Here is a 16,887-nt window from a genome sequence, read left to right as displayed (position 1 = left end):
ACAATGTTTGAAGGAGCCAGATGTTTCTTTTATTACCATATTTTATGAAAATCAGCTTACAGAGGCATTAAACTACATCAGCCACCAACTTCAAAGTGTAGTTGTGAATGTATAATAGTCGATCGGTGATTGGATAGAAGCACACACAGGACCCCAGAATTAAAGATATAATACTGGACATGAAAGACATCAGCATGTAAACCTGGATGTCATGTAAATGTGACAATGATCCCAGATGCTTCCTGCAGCCTCTTGAATTTAAAGACAAGTGAACGGTTTCAAACTGGTTAGTATTTAAAGTGAAAGAGTAACATAACAAAAACTCTCCTTCGCTTGCATGTGAAGTGCAAATGGCGTAGTAAACATTGCCCTGAATTTGTTTCTGCAACACCTTCTCTCAAGCTGAGCAGAGTTAGAGGACTCAGATTTAATGAGTCCACGTCGAATGCTCAGTCCCATGGCCATTAATGCTTAATGAAAACACCACCACACACACACACGCACACACTCACACTGTCTTTGCTCTTTTTGTCTGAGCCTTTGTCCTGGGTGCCAGTGGTGATTGAATCTGACTCCAGGCTAAGATAGATGTCAGGGAGGAAATTGCAGAGTAGAGGATTTGGAGAATAGCTCAAACATCCGCCCTTCAGAATCTGTGCTTTTACAATCATGGTAAATGTTTACTGTGAGTAGTCAGCTTCTGTCGCTTTCCTCATTCACCGTTTCTCATCGTTCATAGCATTAACATCTGTGAGGCTTCTCTGAGGTTATTTATGCTGAGTCTCGTGTAGGAGGAGAAAGTATTAGAACTAAAGTCTGTCACATTTGAGAAAAGTTTAAAGAAAGCTTTCAGTATGCAAAATGTGTCATACTTTTATGAAATAATGTGTCTGCCTAATTTATAAAAATGAATCCTATTGTGTAACGATTTGGAGCTTATGTGAGCAGCATTAATAGCAGAGTTTGTGGGTAATCAACTGTGCGATTGGCAACCCTGCAAGCTTGTAATTGTAATTATGGGTTATGCCATTTCAGTAAAGGTAATTAAGATGGTGTGGGATGATGACACATCCACCTATTTTAATAACACCAACCGAGGAGCTGTGAAAAACAGGTGTCCCTCTGCATCCTCTGTGTTAAATTGCCAAGCCTGAATTAGCTTCAACCGGTGATTAGAGGCAAATTAGCTTTTGAAATAACCTTTTTTTTCAATTCAGTGTTTTATGTTCCAATAATGCTTTATTGTAATTGGTAACAGCTCCACTGTGGTGCACTGTTAGGTTTCTGCTGGATATATTTGGGCTGAGTTGTGGTGCAGATTGCTGGAACAAAATGTGTAGGAATTAGGACTGATGGTTCGAGATCATTAAGTTACCAAATGATCACAGGTTTAATCGTTTTTAAAGAAAATCTTCCTGCTGTTGAAAAAAAAGGAGGCTTGAGCCCCAGAAGACCTGAAAAACAGATTGTGCGGACAGCTTATCAGAAAAGGTCAGGAAAAGGAAACAAGAAGCTACAGCAGGCCAACTGTGCAACAGAGAAGGCTCCAACAGCTGCAGCCACGGAGAATACACAGACCTGAGACAAATAATTGGCCACAACAGGAGCCATACAGGCTGAACTGCACACAGTGACCAGAAGCAGACGTCCCCTTAGGGTATTGGAACAATATGTCAACAATACCTGGGCCTGTATTTATGTGTTTATCAAAATTACCCCAAGGGAGGGGTTGACGTAGGAGTTTTCTCTCCATTTCATTCAAGAGATTCACTTCTACTTACAACAGAGTGTAGAATAACCTTTAAAGGCCATGCACTCCCCCCTATGCTCAGGTTAAAGGTTGGCAAACCTGTGCTGGAAAACACAAGCTGTCACAAGTTGTCTTAAACTAATAAATGTGTTGTTTGTCCTGCACTGTCAGGCGCAACAAAGAAAATAAGTCAGGGAGATGTCTGATGAAAAAAACTGTATTTTACATTTTAAAGAAATGCAAGAAATTTAAAAATAAGTAATAAGTCTAATTAAAAGAGACTTCATGTACATTTATTTGTCACTCACATTTCTGCTCCACTGAAGATAAAATAAAATATCAGACCTGATTCAGTTACAGTTTTCACTACATTTGGATGGAAACTTGACAACAGTCCGCCTATGCCCGCCAGTTATTAATGTGCATTTTGTGCAATGGACAGACAGCAAATTAATCATGATGCACATGAAGCATATGAACTGAACATCCACTGAATAAACTAAAAATAGTAGCAGATCAAAATAGATCTGTGCAGAGAGATGAGGACGTTTCTCTCATGTTTTCTACATTTTTTTTCACCTTTTGAGGTTTGACTCATGCTCTTTTAATTATGTCTTCCTGCTGCAGCCTCGTCTTCCGCCACGGTTTAATGTCACCAACTGGAATATGACTGTAATATCACCAACTCTATTTTGACAGATCATCTCCTATTAGTCACATTGGTAATGGATAGAAACACATTCATTAGCTTTTTTTTTTTTTTTTTTTTTGCAGATTTCTTCAAAATTCAGTTAAGCGGCTAATCAGACACGAGGATTTATCTACATCTGCTTAATCTTATTCTTTTTAAAAATCTTTCATGTAACAAATGTAACAGCAAGCATACATGTTATAAGGTGCTAAAGTTCTGATTAGAAACTAACTATCTGCAGTAGCAGTGAACGGGGCCAAGTGAACAATGATGAGGAAGGAAAATATATGACATTAGAGAAAATAGAGTGGAAGCAGCAGAGAACACGTAAGAAGGAAAATTTAATGGAAAAACATGTTTGAAAGAGCCTGCAAAACAAAATAAATGCCAGCTTTATTCTGAACATTTCCACCCTGGAGCAATACAACAAAGTGATGCAACAGAAGTGGGAGCTGTGATCAGAACGAAAGTACCATAAATGTCAAGTAGATACAGATGGTCTTGGAAAAAGTGAAGTGCCTTAAATTGGTAATCAACACTGAGCAACCTCTAATCACTGAAGTTACTCAGGTAGAACGGGTCGGGTATAAACTGCACACTGTATATGTCTGCTGGTGCTTGGAGGAAGCAAAAAAACCTGGATCTTGCATGAAGTGAAAAAATACCTACTTTTTACATTAATGTGCAAGAGTTGCATGTCCTCGAGAGTACTGTACACTGATAATGATGTTCAACAGGCATTTTAGCTTAATTACACCTTCATGTGACCTTTACCTCTCCACAGCTGCATAACAGCCATAATGCACTGAATGGTGATAGGATTCAACAACAAAACCCAAACAGCAGCGCAATTCGCTTTCTCTAAACAGCTCCTGCTTCCCTAATTAGAACAATATACTTAAAAATAATGGAGTCACTAATTCAATGCAGTATTGAAAAGAAATCATACACTGCCTTTTTTACATATCAAGTGCTGTTGTCTGATTTATTAAATATGACTGTTAGTTGTATATAACCTTAGATTTTAATAGAAATTAGATTTTACATTCAAAGACCAACATGCAATTAAAATACTCAAAGTAAAGATTTGGCTTTTGTTAGATTTTCATAACCAATCTACAAACATGAGGAAGAGCACTGTTCTCCTTCACAGGGATAAATTTGTCTCCTCCTCCTCACAGCTTGCTTCCAGTCCTTTTTGAAAAACCACAGAAGCTAAGAGCTTGACATTTCACACCGCATTATTCATCTGCATGTTCATAAACAAGGAAATGAGGAAGACTTAAGTGAGATTATCCACATGGCTCCTGACTAAGACCTCCATGCATCCTATGCAGATTGATGACAAAATGCCGTGCTTTGAACTTTGAAAGTTTTCTCATTTCCAAAATCAGCGTGCACGCGTGTGCGTGTGTATGTGTGTGAGTGGGCGTGCATGTTTGAGGAACAGGGCTGTTGTCATATTAAAGCTCAGTGGTCATCTTTGCACATAACAAATCATCATGTTCCAGACAACCTGTGTCCTGTCCTAATTAAATGAAAATGAGAAGTCTGTGCTTCAGCTGCGATAGCATCAGTTTGGGTTGACGCTGTTGTTTGTTTTATGGGCTGAGTTTAATCAAAATGAAAGTCAGACAAAAGTGCATTGTCACTATTCATCACCCTGTCACTCAGCCAGTGCAGACGGATTGATTCTGGAGGGTGGGTATTCCAGAAAATGGGTTTGGTGGAAACTCAGACTTTGTGCACCCTGAGCTAAGAGGAAACTGCATTTTTAGCCACCAAACCCTGAAATTCTCTGTTTCTCACTCTCCTGCCAACACTGTTTTCATTTCCTTATTCATGATACCAAAGCCCATATCACACTGCATTCATTTGCAAACGTTTGCTTTGGAAGAAGATGATGAACATCCCAGTTGGATATTATGGTCGTCTGTTTCCCAGAGCCCATCAGAGATTGAAGAAAAAGAACTGAGATATTTTACTTTAATCAAAGTATAAATACCACAGTATTTATATTTTACTTTGTATAAATAAACAGTAAAAGTACAAAAGTATTAGCAGCCAAATCTACTTGAAGTACAAAAAGTAAATGGTACATTTCACATTTCACATGAATGTATTTTATATTACGGGATCATGTTTATTGATGCATTATGTTCATCACTTAAATATTGCAGCTGATAAAGGTGGAGCTCATGTTAACTACCTTATACAGAGTGCAAACCAGACCTCCAACAACCCTGGACACTTTTCCTACAAATCAAACTACAAATCACCAAAATCATTATTAGCTGGTTGGAGAATGAGGCTAAAAATAAACTGATGGCCATTTAAAAAAGTAATGTAACATAGCTTCAGGAAATTCAATTATGTTACCATTCTGGATAAAATGTACCAGTGCTAACTAAGTGACTCTTTTCCTCAACTAACATTCTTTCACTGCTTCAGTTTCCCCATTTCAGTAATGGCCAGCTCAGACTTCCGGATAAATTTGAGAGTTTATTAAACCCTTTTTTTGGAATTCCCCCCAAGGGCTTCGGTTTGTTTGGCAACACAGTAAAACAGCAGGAACTGACTGTTTGCAGACACATTTCTCCAGCAAACACAATATTTTTGTATTAAAGGTCAGACTGGGGAGAAATAATGGAGGTTGTTCATGTTTGCTTAATTGCTGAAAGAGAAGCAAACTCAGAAATCACCTTTTATTTACTACAATGTACTATATACCACTATTTTATCTGAGTGCATGAATTTAAGTGTGAAATTTATGCTTTTGGTAACTGGTAACAAAAACTCCACGGCATGCACAAGACTTTCTGATAAACGCTGCACATCTTCTGTGTTATATAGACCTAAAAATGACAATTGGGCAGCTCTAAGTGATGAAGCTAATTGACACTCTCAGTTTAGCACCCACAATAAAATAAACCGAGGGTGTTATAGTGTTTAGGCTGAATAAGTAACAGATTTTGGACATAATCTAAGTCTATAGCCAAACCAACATGTTAGCATGCTAATGTGCTAACACTGACATGCTACGTTAATAGGCATGTTATTTTAATAATGTATGTTTGAGATATTTTACAGGAAAGCAAAATAAATTGTATTTACTTTTTGGCCATGTCACTTTGTGCTCTGTGCATCAACACTGTTTTCCTACTGTTCCTATGTTAACATGTTAATGTGCAGATTACAGTATGTAAGGTTAGACTATGCTGATAAATGCATGTGCGTTAGCTTGTTGCATAGTTTGTAACATTTGTGGATGTCAGCATGTTGTTTTGCATTCATCTCAACAAAACAAAGAGGCCAATCATTTAGTTTTAGTTGTTAGTGGAAGTTTGGACTTAGTTCAAAGCTCTTGTCTGAATTTGTTTTACTTATCTGAATGTGGGTGGTAATTCATAAGTCTCAACCCAGGCTGACAGTGATGTGTTCATGGTGCTAGGTGAAAAATCCACTTGGGTCCTAGTAATTAGCTGATTTGGCAGTTGTCTTATTATTGGATAAGCATTATCAGCGTACATCAGTCCTATTTATATAGGTCAGTAGGAGCCTACTACACCTACTGGAGACAGTGCGAGTCAATGGCAATTAGCATTAGCATTAGCAACGTACGTTGCTGTACTTTTTTGTTTGTTTTATTGCCCAAACTTAACCGAGACGTTTTATTTCCTAAACCTGACCAACATGTTTTAATTCCTAAATATAACTGAGTAGTTGCCACTTAAACTTAAGGACGTAACTTACGTAACGATGACAATGAAGATCTGTAGGATAAAAACAACCTACTGAACCTACCAGTAAGTTCCAGTAGGTGAATAGGGACCTACCGACCTATATAAATAGGACTGATGCACGCTATAATGTCTATTCAATACTAAGACAACTGTCAAACCAGGTGCAGCCTGTAGTAACCAAGATATATAGTCAGGCTATGTCTGAATAAAATTCAGTCTAACTGGACCAGCTAGGGTTCTGGGTCTGTATGTCTGAAACCCTGGAGGTGCTTCATGCAATCTGACTGTCCTCATGTCCCTTTTGGCTTGGGCCTGGTCTTATAGTAAAATGTATACACATTGGATTGGGTTAGATTTTCCACAAATCTGTTTTGGATGAGGTAAATAAATTGAACCCTGTGAAGACCACAACAGTAGCATGGTTAAAAATACACAAATGTGTGGTCAGAAAGCCTTTCTAAACCAACACGGCAGAGTATATCTGCTTAGTTACACTTCAGGCTCTGTAATGTCCCCCCAGAACTCATTTCAACACCCTGGAAATGTTTATCAAGAAGATGCTTCTATTCTGCAGCCCCTCAAGCAGGGAAAATGTTTAAAAAACAAATGATAAATAGGCCTGTTTCAGGACTTAGGCCAGCCATGTATCCATCTACTCTCTTATCTCTGTGAGAAAACAAGAGAAAGAAAGTCTGTACACTTTTTCAAACAACCAGGTAAACCCTCCACTCCAAACGTGCCACCCTCATCAACTGGAGGGGAGCACGGTGTCGAAGAGTCTGCCTGGTTGTTCTTGTCAAACCTTTCTTATCAGGCCCAGGCTGTGTTTCTTTGTCTTACCGAGTTAAAACCCCAGCTGCAGTGGATGTTAGTACATATGTGTGGGAACAGACAAGAAGCAACTTTCTGAAAGCAGCAGGTTGACGAGGTGGTCAAGAGCGAGTGTGAATGTGAACGCGCCTGTCAAAGGCTCTTAAGCAAGAATCTGAACCTCTGACTTCTGAGTCACATCATTTAAAAAGAAAAGATAAAGTTCTCCTGAACAACCAAAGAAAAAAATGACTTATTGATGCATTTAAAGTGTCAAAAGTCTAATTGAAAAATGACCTTTTAGCTGTGCTCACACTGTGGGTTATAGATGGGAATGTTGATCTGTCAGTTAGTCCAATGCTTTAGTCCAGACAAACATCTCAACAACTATTAAATGGATTGTCATTAAATTTGGCGTACATTTCCATCTGACTCACATGATGAATCCTTCTGACTTTGCGGATCCCCTGACGTTTTATTCAGCACCACTAGCTGCTTAAATTGTTTACTTATTCAGAGAAATCAATTTATACATTTATAGCATGTATTTACACCAAATTTTGTACACAGTATGGTTTTCCAGTTGATGTGTCCTAATAATTTTTGGTGACATTTGTAATGTCGAGTGAAATGTCTTGACTAATGGTGGATGGATTGCCATGAGATGTGTTCCATATACTCCCCTCAGGTTGAATTGTGTGGCTTTGATTACACTCAGGACTCTTAATCAAGTCAAAAATGAAATGTCAAGTATTTTATGAGCAAACAGTTGTAAAAATAGTCAGCCTCAGTTGTATTTTTTGTTTAGGACTAATGTGGGCATGCTGAAGATTATACCTGCTGATCATCATCTTTGTCATTATGAGCATATTAGCATAATGACATTAGCCTTTATCTTAAGGTAAAGCTAAGCCTATGTTCACCCTCCCCCAGCTGCTATTGTGCCAGTAGTCTTATTATGATTTAGGTACAACTTATGTGAAGGTATCAGGTCCTCAGCTCTGATGCTTGAATTATATAGTAATGTGAAGAAAGTATAGAATTGATTATACTGTGTGTTTTATTTTCCAAGCCATTATAACAAACTCTGCCCTTGTCCAAAGTCATTTTTTTGCATCAGTCTTATTTTATTCTACTGTCTGACAAAACAGAGAACTGTGAAGCGCATTTTAGTTGTAGGCCCTTTAGTGATTAACTCATTAGGCCTTCTCACAATAAAATGAAGTATGTTGGCAATACTTATATTGTAGTAACTGATCTGAAATGAATGCCGCAGTTATTTACCGCAGGTGGCATTACTACATTTTAATTATCAAATGAGGGAGTTAATTTAAAATAAATGTTCTGTATTAAATAGAACTGATTTTACTTTGGACCTTAATTTTTTTTTCTTATAAATTTTTTTTATACCATGTTTTGTTGTTTGCTACTTGCAACATTACAATCATACCTAAAATCACTGTTTGAACTTTGTAATAAAGGCTGCAGGGGTTCCCTATGTTCATCATGTCACTTCACCATCTTATTTAATATTCCCATATAGTGTAGGTCCCACCTCAAAATTCACCTGACAACTGATGCATGAATACATCTACTGGTCACAGTCCCAGTCACAGATGAGATTCAGCTTTGCAGTTGAAGAAGCACAACCAGATTCACAACTGAAGGAGTTAAATTTATTCCTGCTGAATTTTGCATCATTTACGCCTGAATATGTTCAGTGTGTGAGGAAACTAGAACAGTTGTGATGTGTTTTTTTTTTTTTCACTTTTACAAATGGATCTGATGAATATTGATTGTTCTAAAAGTGCTTTGAACCACAACAGCTAAACCCTCTGTGTGACTGTGCATGGCAGCGAGAGCAGCTGTGGCTACGGGCCAAAGAGCCAGAGATCAACATCGTGAAGTTTCTGTCTCCATTGTGAAAACGAGACAGAGTCCAGCCCTGCTAGCAGCTCTGTGAGGAACAGCAGTGCGTTGAGCTAAATGCTGATGTTTAGCAGGTTATAGTTACTATGTTCACTATTCACAAAGTACAGCTGAGGCTGGTGAGATTGTCATCAGTTTTGCATGTAGTTTGTCTAAGAATTAGGAACAATGAACTTTTGAGCTGATAATGGCATTAACTGAAAAGTGAACAGATCACAAAAGTGATTAGAATTTATCCTTCAAGAACCTTAAATAAGAAACGGCCAGTCAGTGTGATTCATCACCTGAGGACCGTGGTTGTTTGAACAGATGAGATATTTCAGGCAGGACCAAATCGATGCACTGGTGGGCCAACCATCCCCTCAAAACTGGAGCTACACCAACTCTTGACAAACACTGACCTTAAACTTTGGGTGAATTTTGTAATCTCATTCATCCCCCCACATCCTAAAATTAGTTGGCATGTAAAAAATGTATGATAGTTAATTAAAAATAGATGTACTGCAATCTGACTGAAGGAAGTTACTGTGATATTTCTGAATATTCTCATCAGCATATTTCAGTAAACTTTCACTGGGGCTAATTCATATTGGTGTCAAAAATGCAGAAACTAAATTTTAGTTATTTTGATTACATTTTAATTAAAGTCATTTTTAACTTTAAAGTTGTTATGGTTCTTTAGTAGAATTTATTAAATCTCTTTAAAGCCAACAGGGAATAGGTAAAACAAATACATGGTAGTCAGACAGAGAGACCACTCTGATGGTCACTGAGATTTAGAGAGATTTTTTTAATGCCGTGTAAATTTGATATTTTTTATATTAGTATTATGCATCTCAGAAAACTATGTTTAGTACTAATTTCTTGTCTAAACACGGCAATCTGAAAATAGGCAGATTGTTGTGTAGCTGAAACTGTGTCATTCCAACTATCTGCACTCCATGCAGGCCAAGCTACTTTCTGATTAAGTTTGATTATTTGACAGGGTTCATTTGTATCAGTCGATATGTAGGATGGATCTGTATTTTAATGAAGCTGTGAGGGAACTTCAATGAACATCGACCTCTGAATTTAGATGAATCTTTACTCTGCTATAATCTGCCAATGTGAGATTTTCTGATGATCTATCCCAGTTAATCACATTCATACAATCAAAAATGGTACAGTTTTTCAGCTCAGCAGTCCCCTGCGCATGAAATTCATCTGTCTTTTCTGTCTCCATCTCTCATCCTCTCCTCCACAGAAGGATATCAAACTCCTGGCTGAGCACCGGTTGGTTCACTATGACCATTGCCCTGGAGCTGTGTGATAGGATCAATGTCTACGGCATGGTTGCCCCTGACTTCTGCAGGTGAGACGGTGGAGCTGAATGTAAAACATCATCACCAGCTCACCAAAAAGTGCCATCACAAAGAGTTTTTTAAAGCAGTGCTGCAAATGTAGGCACTTCACAGCAGCATGGCACAGCAGAAAGATTAATACTGTAAATATAGCCAGGCAGACGATAAATAAAATGTCAGTGTGACTGGAAATGTTTTGAAATGCTTAAATTGCCTGAATATTAAGAAATAAGTCAGTCAACAGGCAGATGTCCCTAGATGTTGACATTTCACACCAATTTTAATTTTTATGTGCATGTGAGATATGAGGGAGAGACAGGAGGTCTCACTCTACAGCTTTATCTGTCCATCACAGACTTGAGTGGAAAGTGGACCACTGTGTTAATGATACCAAAGGCTTTAGCCTCATATGGCAGATATCTGAGTATGAAGTGTTGTACTGACACTACATATAAGGTTTTAGAGGAAAACAACTTTGCGTATCAGTAGACAGATTTTCCTCGTCTCTTCTTGGAGGGTGGATGGTGGAGTCGTCAGTCAGATTGAACTCACCTGATCTAATTCTCTGATGCACTACTTAAGTTACTGGCGCTCAAATAGTCTCCATTTGTTTTTCCTGGCTTTGGCCACCATTTTGATTTGGTTTTATTTGATTTGTCTGCTGCTCTGTACAATATCCCCACAGTGTTTTTCCTTCCCTGCACATGCTACAGATGTCAAAACATCCAACTACTGACACAGTTGATTATTGGCTACGAAGGTCTGCAAAGATACAAAAGTTTCTTGGATTCTTTGATATTTGACATGCCTTGTATAAGATATTGTGGATTATTCTGTATGGAAATGTAGACTTTGAAAGATTCAGTCCATGAACTGGAACAAAGCTTATGTGAAATGGAGCACATCCCTAAGGGATAATGTCACACATAGCCAAAAGGCAAGCTGGAGATTAGCTTGAGTGATTTCTCTTTCAGAACAGTTTTAAAAATATTTTCGGCGAGGTTAACACATCCACTCCAGTTCTGATTAGTTATTAAAAGGACAACCTTTTGTCTCCAGATTGTTCATTTTTTAAGATCAACAGTCCTAACTTTTCTGTTCGTGTTACTTCAGTGTGACAGCTAAGAATAAAGCGTTACCTTTGAACAGGTAGCATTTATGGCCCTTTTTAATCACATATTAAGAATGAAAAGGTGTGAGGTAAAGGTTAACGTTTTGGTCTTATTTCTGTGATGATGCATCAGCTCACAGGCACAAAGCTGGTGGTTTGATTCCCCTACAAGTGCTTTGGTTAAACACGTTTGCAGACACATTTGCTAAAGTGAAAGGAGATATTTTACGCTATGAGCATTAGAAGGAGAGATTCTGCAGGTCTTTTCTTCCTGCTGCTGTCAGGCTCTACAATGAACACTACTAACACTGTACATTTGTCATCCATCTGCTGTAATCGTGTGCAATACTGTATTGTAAGGTAAATCACCATCACTGCAATATACTGCAGTCACTTTACCTGGTATTTATTTATTTATCCATTGATGTCCATATACTGTACGTACCCATAGGCACATATTGTACACACTTATAGTTTTTGTAGCTTTATAGTTTTATTCCACTTAATATTTATTATTATTATTATTTATCTTACATCTTTGCTACTTTTGGCACTCTGCTGTGTACTTGTACTTTGCTGTTGCAACAAGGCAATTTCCTCATTGTGGGACAAATAAAGGTTTTCTTATCTTCTTATCTTAGTCCTATGAAGAACATGTCAACTAGTGTCAATGAATGTCACCTTATCATGACATAACTGCCTGGATTTTAAATACATACTGCACTAATGTAGTGTTTGGATTTATGTGAAAAATAAAATATTCCATTGGTCGTTTTAAATTATATTAGTCTAATAAATAGCATTTTCATAACTATGAAAGGAGGATTTATTCCTTAAAGGTGACCTAAAAAAGCTTTAACTTCACCAAAGTTTTCTATGACAACCAAAACCAAGCTTGTCCTCACAATTAGAAAAGACTTTGACACTGCAATGAAACTTTGAATAATTACCTAATTAAATTGCCAATAAGTACTTTTTGAATAATTACGGCACATAATACCAAAACAGACATGCCTCCAGGTCAGACTGACTGATAGTCTGCCATGGTGACAGAATATTTGAGATTTTTCTCTCAGATTGTTTCAGATGTGTTCAGCTTCCATAGAGCTCTGAGCAGAAATATAGAGATTTCTTTCCCCTCTGTATTCACTGTGCAGCATTCACTTCAAGAATGCAGCCTTCTATAATGAAAACACTCTGAATATGGTAGAGAAACAACATGACCACGGTGCTGTTCCTGTGTAGCAAAAATGCAGACCCATGGGATACATAGCCAGTTTTGAGTCCATCTTGCTCCTAGCAACCATCTTATCCTGCCTCATTAGCAGAGTTTAATAGTTTGAATTACAGCTCAAGTCACATCCATCGCTGCCAACACTTTAATTGGAGGATTTTCTGGATAAAGAACAAATCTTATTAGATTTCTCAATAAAAAGAACACACTAAAATGTTCAGTATATCTTTGTTCTTGGCTCTGATTGATTAAAGAATTTTTTTTTTTTATTTGGGGTTTCAGCACAAATTCAATCTTGATGGTAATGAAGAGGGAATGCCAGTTCATTTCTTTAAGAAATCGTTGGCTTAAGCTGATACTTAGCAAGCCTTTTAGTTTTCATAAGGAGTAAAGTCTAGTTTTTCCTGGATGTGATTCAACTGAGAATTCAAAAACCCTTCTCTCGCTAACATCATGCCAGCTGTGCTTTATCAACTTGAAGGGTTGACATATTTACCAAGTCAATGAATAAATAAACAACCAATAACTACAAATGATGCAACTGTTGTTAAAGATAACACTTCAGTTTAGATGCCCTGCTCTTTATTCCTTACATCTTGGTGTTCTTTGCTGTTTTTACCCTCCTTTTAGAAATGCTGGAACACAGTGGTGAGATGCAGTTCAAGCTTATTTTTGTTGCTTTTCTGCCTTTATTTAATGTCAGTATGTGTAAAGAGACTCAAGGATGACATCAGTTTTTCATCAAACACTGAAATCTCTCATTTACCAAAGTAGTTAAACCCTTAATTCGGGGCTTTGTAGAAGCAAGTACAGATTCCAGTACAGTCTTTTTCGGTGAGTCTCTTCAAACTTTACATGCCTGGCAGATCCTTTCAAGGTCTGTCAAACTGAATGGGAAGTGTCTGTGACCTCATGTTTGGGTCTCAAGGACACTCCAATGTTGCGTTGGCTGTACGTTCGGGTCACTGTTCTGAAAGGTGAAGCATCACCCCAGTCTCAGATCGTGTGCACTTTGGAGCAGGTTATCTTGAAGGACTTGTCTGTATTTGGATGCATTCATCCGAATTCATTCTAAAGACACTTGTGGGGCTTTTCCACTAGCACTACTCAGCTCGACCTGACTCGGTTTTTTTGGTTTTCCATTAGGAAAATGGAAAACTGTGTAATAGAGAAGGAACATTAGTCCCAGCTGCTGCCTACACCATGCTGGACATTACTACCAGGTGATGAGCTGGGCCTGGCGTTTCCCACACATAGTACATGGAGTTCTGCCCAAATAGTTCAATTTTGTCTCATCAGAGGAGAGAATCTTTTTTTCTTGTGCTCTCAGAGTCTTAAATGCCATCTGGCAAAACTCCAAAGTAGGCAGTGATATGCCTTTTACTCAAAGTGACTTCCATCTAACCACTCCACCATAAAGGGCTGATTGATCTCTGCTCCCCTACAATTTAATTGCAGTGGTCTGCAGAAAGTGTCTTGTACTTCATGGCTTGGTTTTGTTGTGAAACACAGTGTGAATTGTGGCCATATATACTAATTCTCAGGCGTAATTCCTGAGAGTAGGCAGCAGTGGAAGAGCGAGGATGCAGATGTTATTGTGTGGAGAGTGAATGAACCGCATGTTGAAAGCGAGGTCACTGACATACATGACTCAAGGATGTACTGTGTGGTTTTCCTTGCATTCCTGAACTGCATTTTTATTAAAGTTTGAGACGGTAGACTCTATTTTTTTTTCTTTCTTTTCAGACGTCAGCTGCAGATGGCATTTAAAAGTTATTAAAAGGAGTTAAATGTGGCTGCATAAGTCCCTGCAATGAAAAACAAATTAATGCAGATCATCCCCACCCACCTCCAACCACCACAAACTGACCAACACCACAAATTGAAAAACACTCTGGTGCCTAATGAAATTCAAGTGACTCATTAAAGCATTTTTCAAATGTCAGCTGTCTCTCTTCTCTCTCCACCCCTGCAGGGAACCACAGCACCAGTCCGTCCCCTACCACTACTACGAGCCACGTGGCCCTGATGAGTGCGCCATGTACATTTCTCATGAGCGGGGGAGGCGGGGCAGCCACCACCGCTTCATCACAGAGAAGCGAGTCTTTGCCAACTGGGCACGGACATTTGACATCCACTTCTACCAGCCAGACTGGAGCCCCCCGCCTCTCCCAGCCAACCAGACGCTGGAGGGAGTGGTCACAGTGGCACCACTGGTACCCCAGAACACATGACTGGCAATGGGAGGGAGAAAGTGCTTTAAAGATTCATCTCAGAAGGACTGAGGCTAAGGGAACATTTACCCTGAGGGCTACCCGGACCCTTACTACAGGATAAAACTTTAAGAGGACAAGATAAATAGTTATCAAAGATGAAGACTTAGTTGTTGATCCTGCTGGACTTTTCTTATGAACCATTCTCTTGCTGCAGCAGTTTGTTTTGTTTGCTGAAGTGAACCAGTTAAAAGTTGTATATCACTTTTTGAAAACCTTGTCAAGTGAGGTTATACAAGAAAGGAGCATCATCACACTCAACTCCCAGTGCATGCACTGTCTTTCTTACTGTGGCTCCTCCTGGTCTTTGTGCATATGTATGTGTGTGTGTGTGTGTGTGTGTGTGTGTGTGTGTGCATATGTTTACCAGGGGGATTATAGAAGGTAAAAACCTGTCTGAGTCTGGGTTCTCTCTTTAGAGCCCGTTGGATAAAGGAGTCAATTCAGGATTCACTGCTTAGAGTTCAGACAGAAAAATACCATTACAACGCCTGTAATTCAATCTAGTTCTGAGCTGAATAGTAAAAATAGTGTAGTTTGACTACTTGAATTATTTCTGTTCAGATGTTCTATTCTTCAGGGCATTTCAAAGAGTGAAGTTGGAACCAGTCCTTTAGAAGGTTTAAATCACTCGGTCACCTCCATAACATTTATTCATACAGTCTTTCAGGTGTGTGCATTGTAAGCTCACTGACATGTCAGCTAAGTCAAACTTTGCAATGCAGCACGTCCTGGCTGAATGACAAGTGTGTAACATTCCCTGGAGGTTTTATCTTGTGCGTGTGCACCTCCTCTGGCCCCTTACGTATGTATCATAAGGCTTTGTCGGCTGCTGTCACCAGTTAATAGCGCGATTTATATAGCTACAAGCTGGATTTCCATGTAAATGCACAACCATGTCACACAAGACAAGTGGGAGATTAAGATCGAGAGCAGGGAAGCAGCAGCAACATCCATCCTACTATATTCCTCTGCTGCCTGAATCTCCTTGCAGGAGAATTACACTGGGTTTTCTTTTTTTGTTAAACCAATGAGTATATGATCTGTCACTCCAGCTTCTAGATTGTGTTTTATGTGCACTTTTCTTTCATTTGATGGAGTATATGCTACATGTAGACTGCCCCTCTCCTTCTCTGAGCTCCTTGATTTCCCTCCTCTCTGCTCTTTTTCCATGAATACGAATCAGATGTCAGTCAGGAGAAACTGATGAGACGTGGTTGTCTTAATGATACATCCTGGTGCTAAGTCCTTATCGATTTTGCCCTCATCTCTGTAATGAGAGGACATATGCTGTGAGCCAGATACAAAGACACCTTAAGAACGTTTCCTTTGTTTGCTTTGATTGGTCTTGTATACATCACTAACAGCTGCAGGAGTAGTACTATTGTAGTGTGTGTTGTCTGGCTCTGAGTGCTGCTGAGCAAAGACCAAGAAACAGTATAGTTTTTCTGAGACGCTGACTCCTCTGCAAGTGGCTGTGTGCTGTTGTATGTATTAGCAAAGTGATAAGCACTTGAGTATTTTTGGTGTCTGTTTAATTAACTCTGTTATACTGGGTCAAATTATGTTGTTTTTAGCTGCAACTACTAATTATTTTCATTATCAATTAAGCCTCTGGTCTATAGAATGTCAGAAATTAGACAGCAATCCTCTTCACAAGTACCCAGAATTTAATGTGGTTAACTTTTTTTGTAAAACAGCTATTCACTTTACAGTGATGCAAAACATTTCACAAAGTGGTAGCAGACATCTGACATATTTGCTTGACTAATAAAGAAATGACAGCTGTTATCTTTCTCACCAAGGGTTGCATTAAAACCTTTATTCCTGTTTTATGTCTGTACTGTAAATATGTAGTAGATGGAGCCAGAGGGTAGTTAGTAGCTTAGTACGAAGCCAAAACCAAAATGAGAAATAGTTATTTTTACAGCTCAGTTGTGCAACAGAAAGAAACCAGATATACAGTAACATGTTAAGGTGAAATTTAAATATGATGTAGGTGGAGT

General features: G+C 38.6%; 1 protein-coding gene across 2 annotated transcripts in view; it reads left to right on the top strand.

Moving 5' to 3' along the window:
• The window catches only part of st6galnac5a (ST6 (alpha-N-acetyl-neuraminyl-2,3-beta-galactosyl-1,3)-N-acetylgalactosaminide alpha-2,6-sialyltransferase 5a), a 47,450-nt gene extending 31,015 nt beyond the window's left edge, over window positions 1–16,435 (top strand). The window contains exons 4-5 of one of the 2 annotated variants that reach the window (XM_026312965.2): window positions 10,170–10,274; window positions 14,584–16,435. In XM_026312965.2, the coding sequence (XP_026168750.1) occupies window positions 10,170–10,274; window positions 14,584–14,842 (364 nt within the window). In that variant the 3' untranslated portion in view covers window positions 14,843–16,435. Of the gene's footprint in view, window positions 1–10,166; window positions 10,275–14,583 lie in introns of both variants that reach the window. The other variant, XM_026312963.2, reaches the window with a different exon arrangement.
• The last annotated feature ends 452 nt before the right edge of the window (window positions 16,436–16,887 follow it).

This window comes from Mastacembelus armatus, chromosome 17, assembly GCF_900324485.2.
Source record: "Mastacembelus armatus chromosome 17, fMasArm1.2, whole genome shotgun sequence".
Lineage (NCBI taxonomy): Eukaryota > Metazoa > Chordata > Actinopteri > Synbranchiformes > Mastacembelidae > Mastacembelus > Mastacembelus armatus.
The sequence above is the reverse complement of the archived record's forward strand: the minus strand, read 5'-3'. Positions and strand labels throughout refer to the sequence as shown.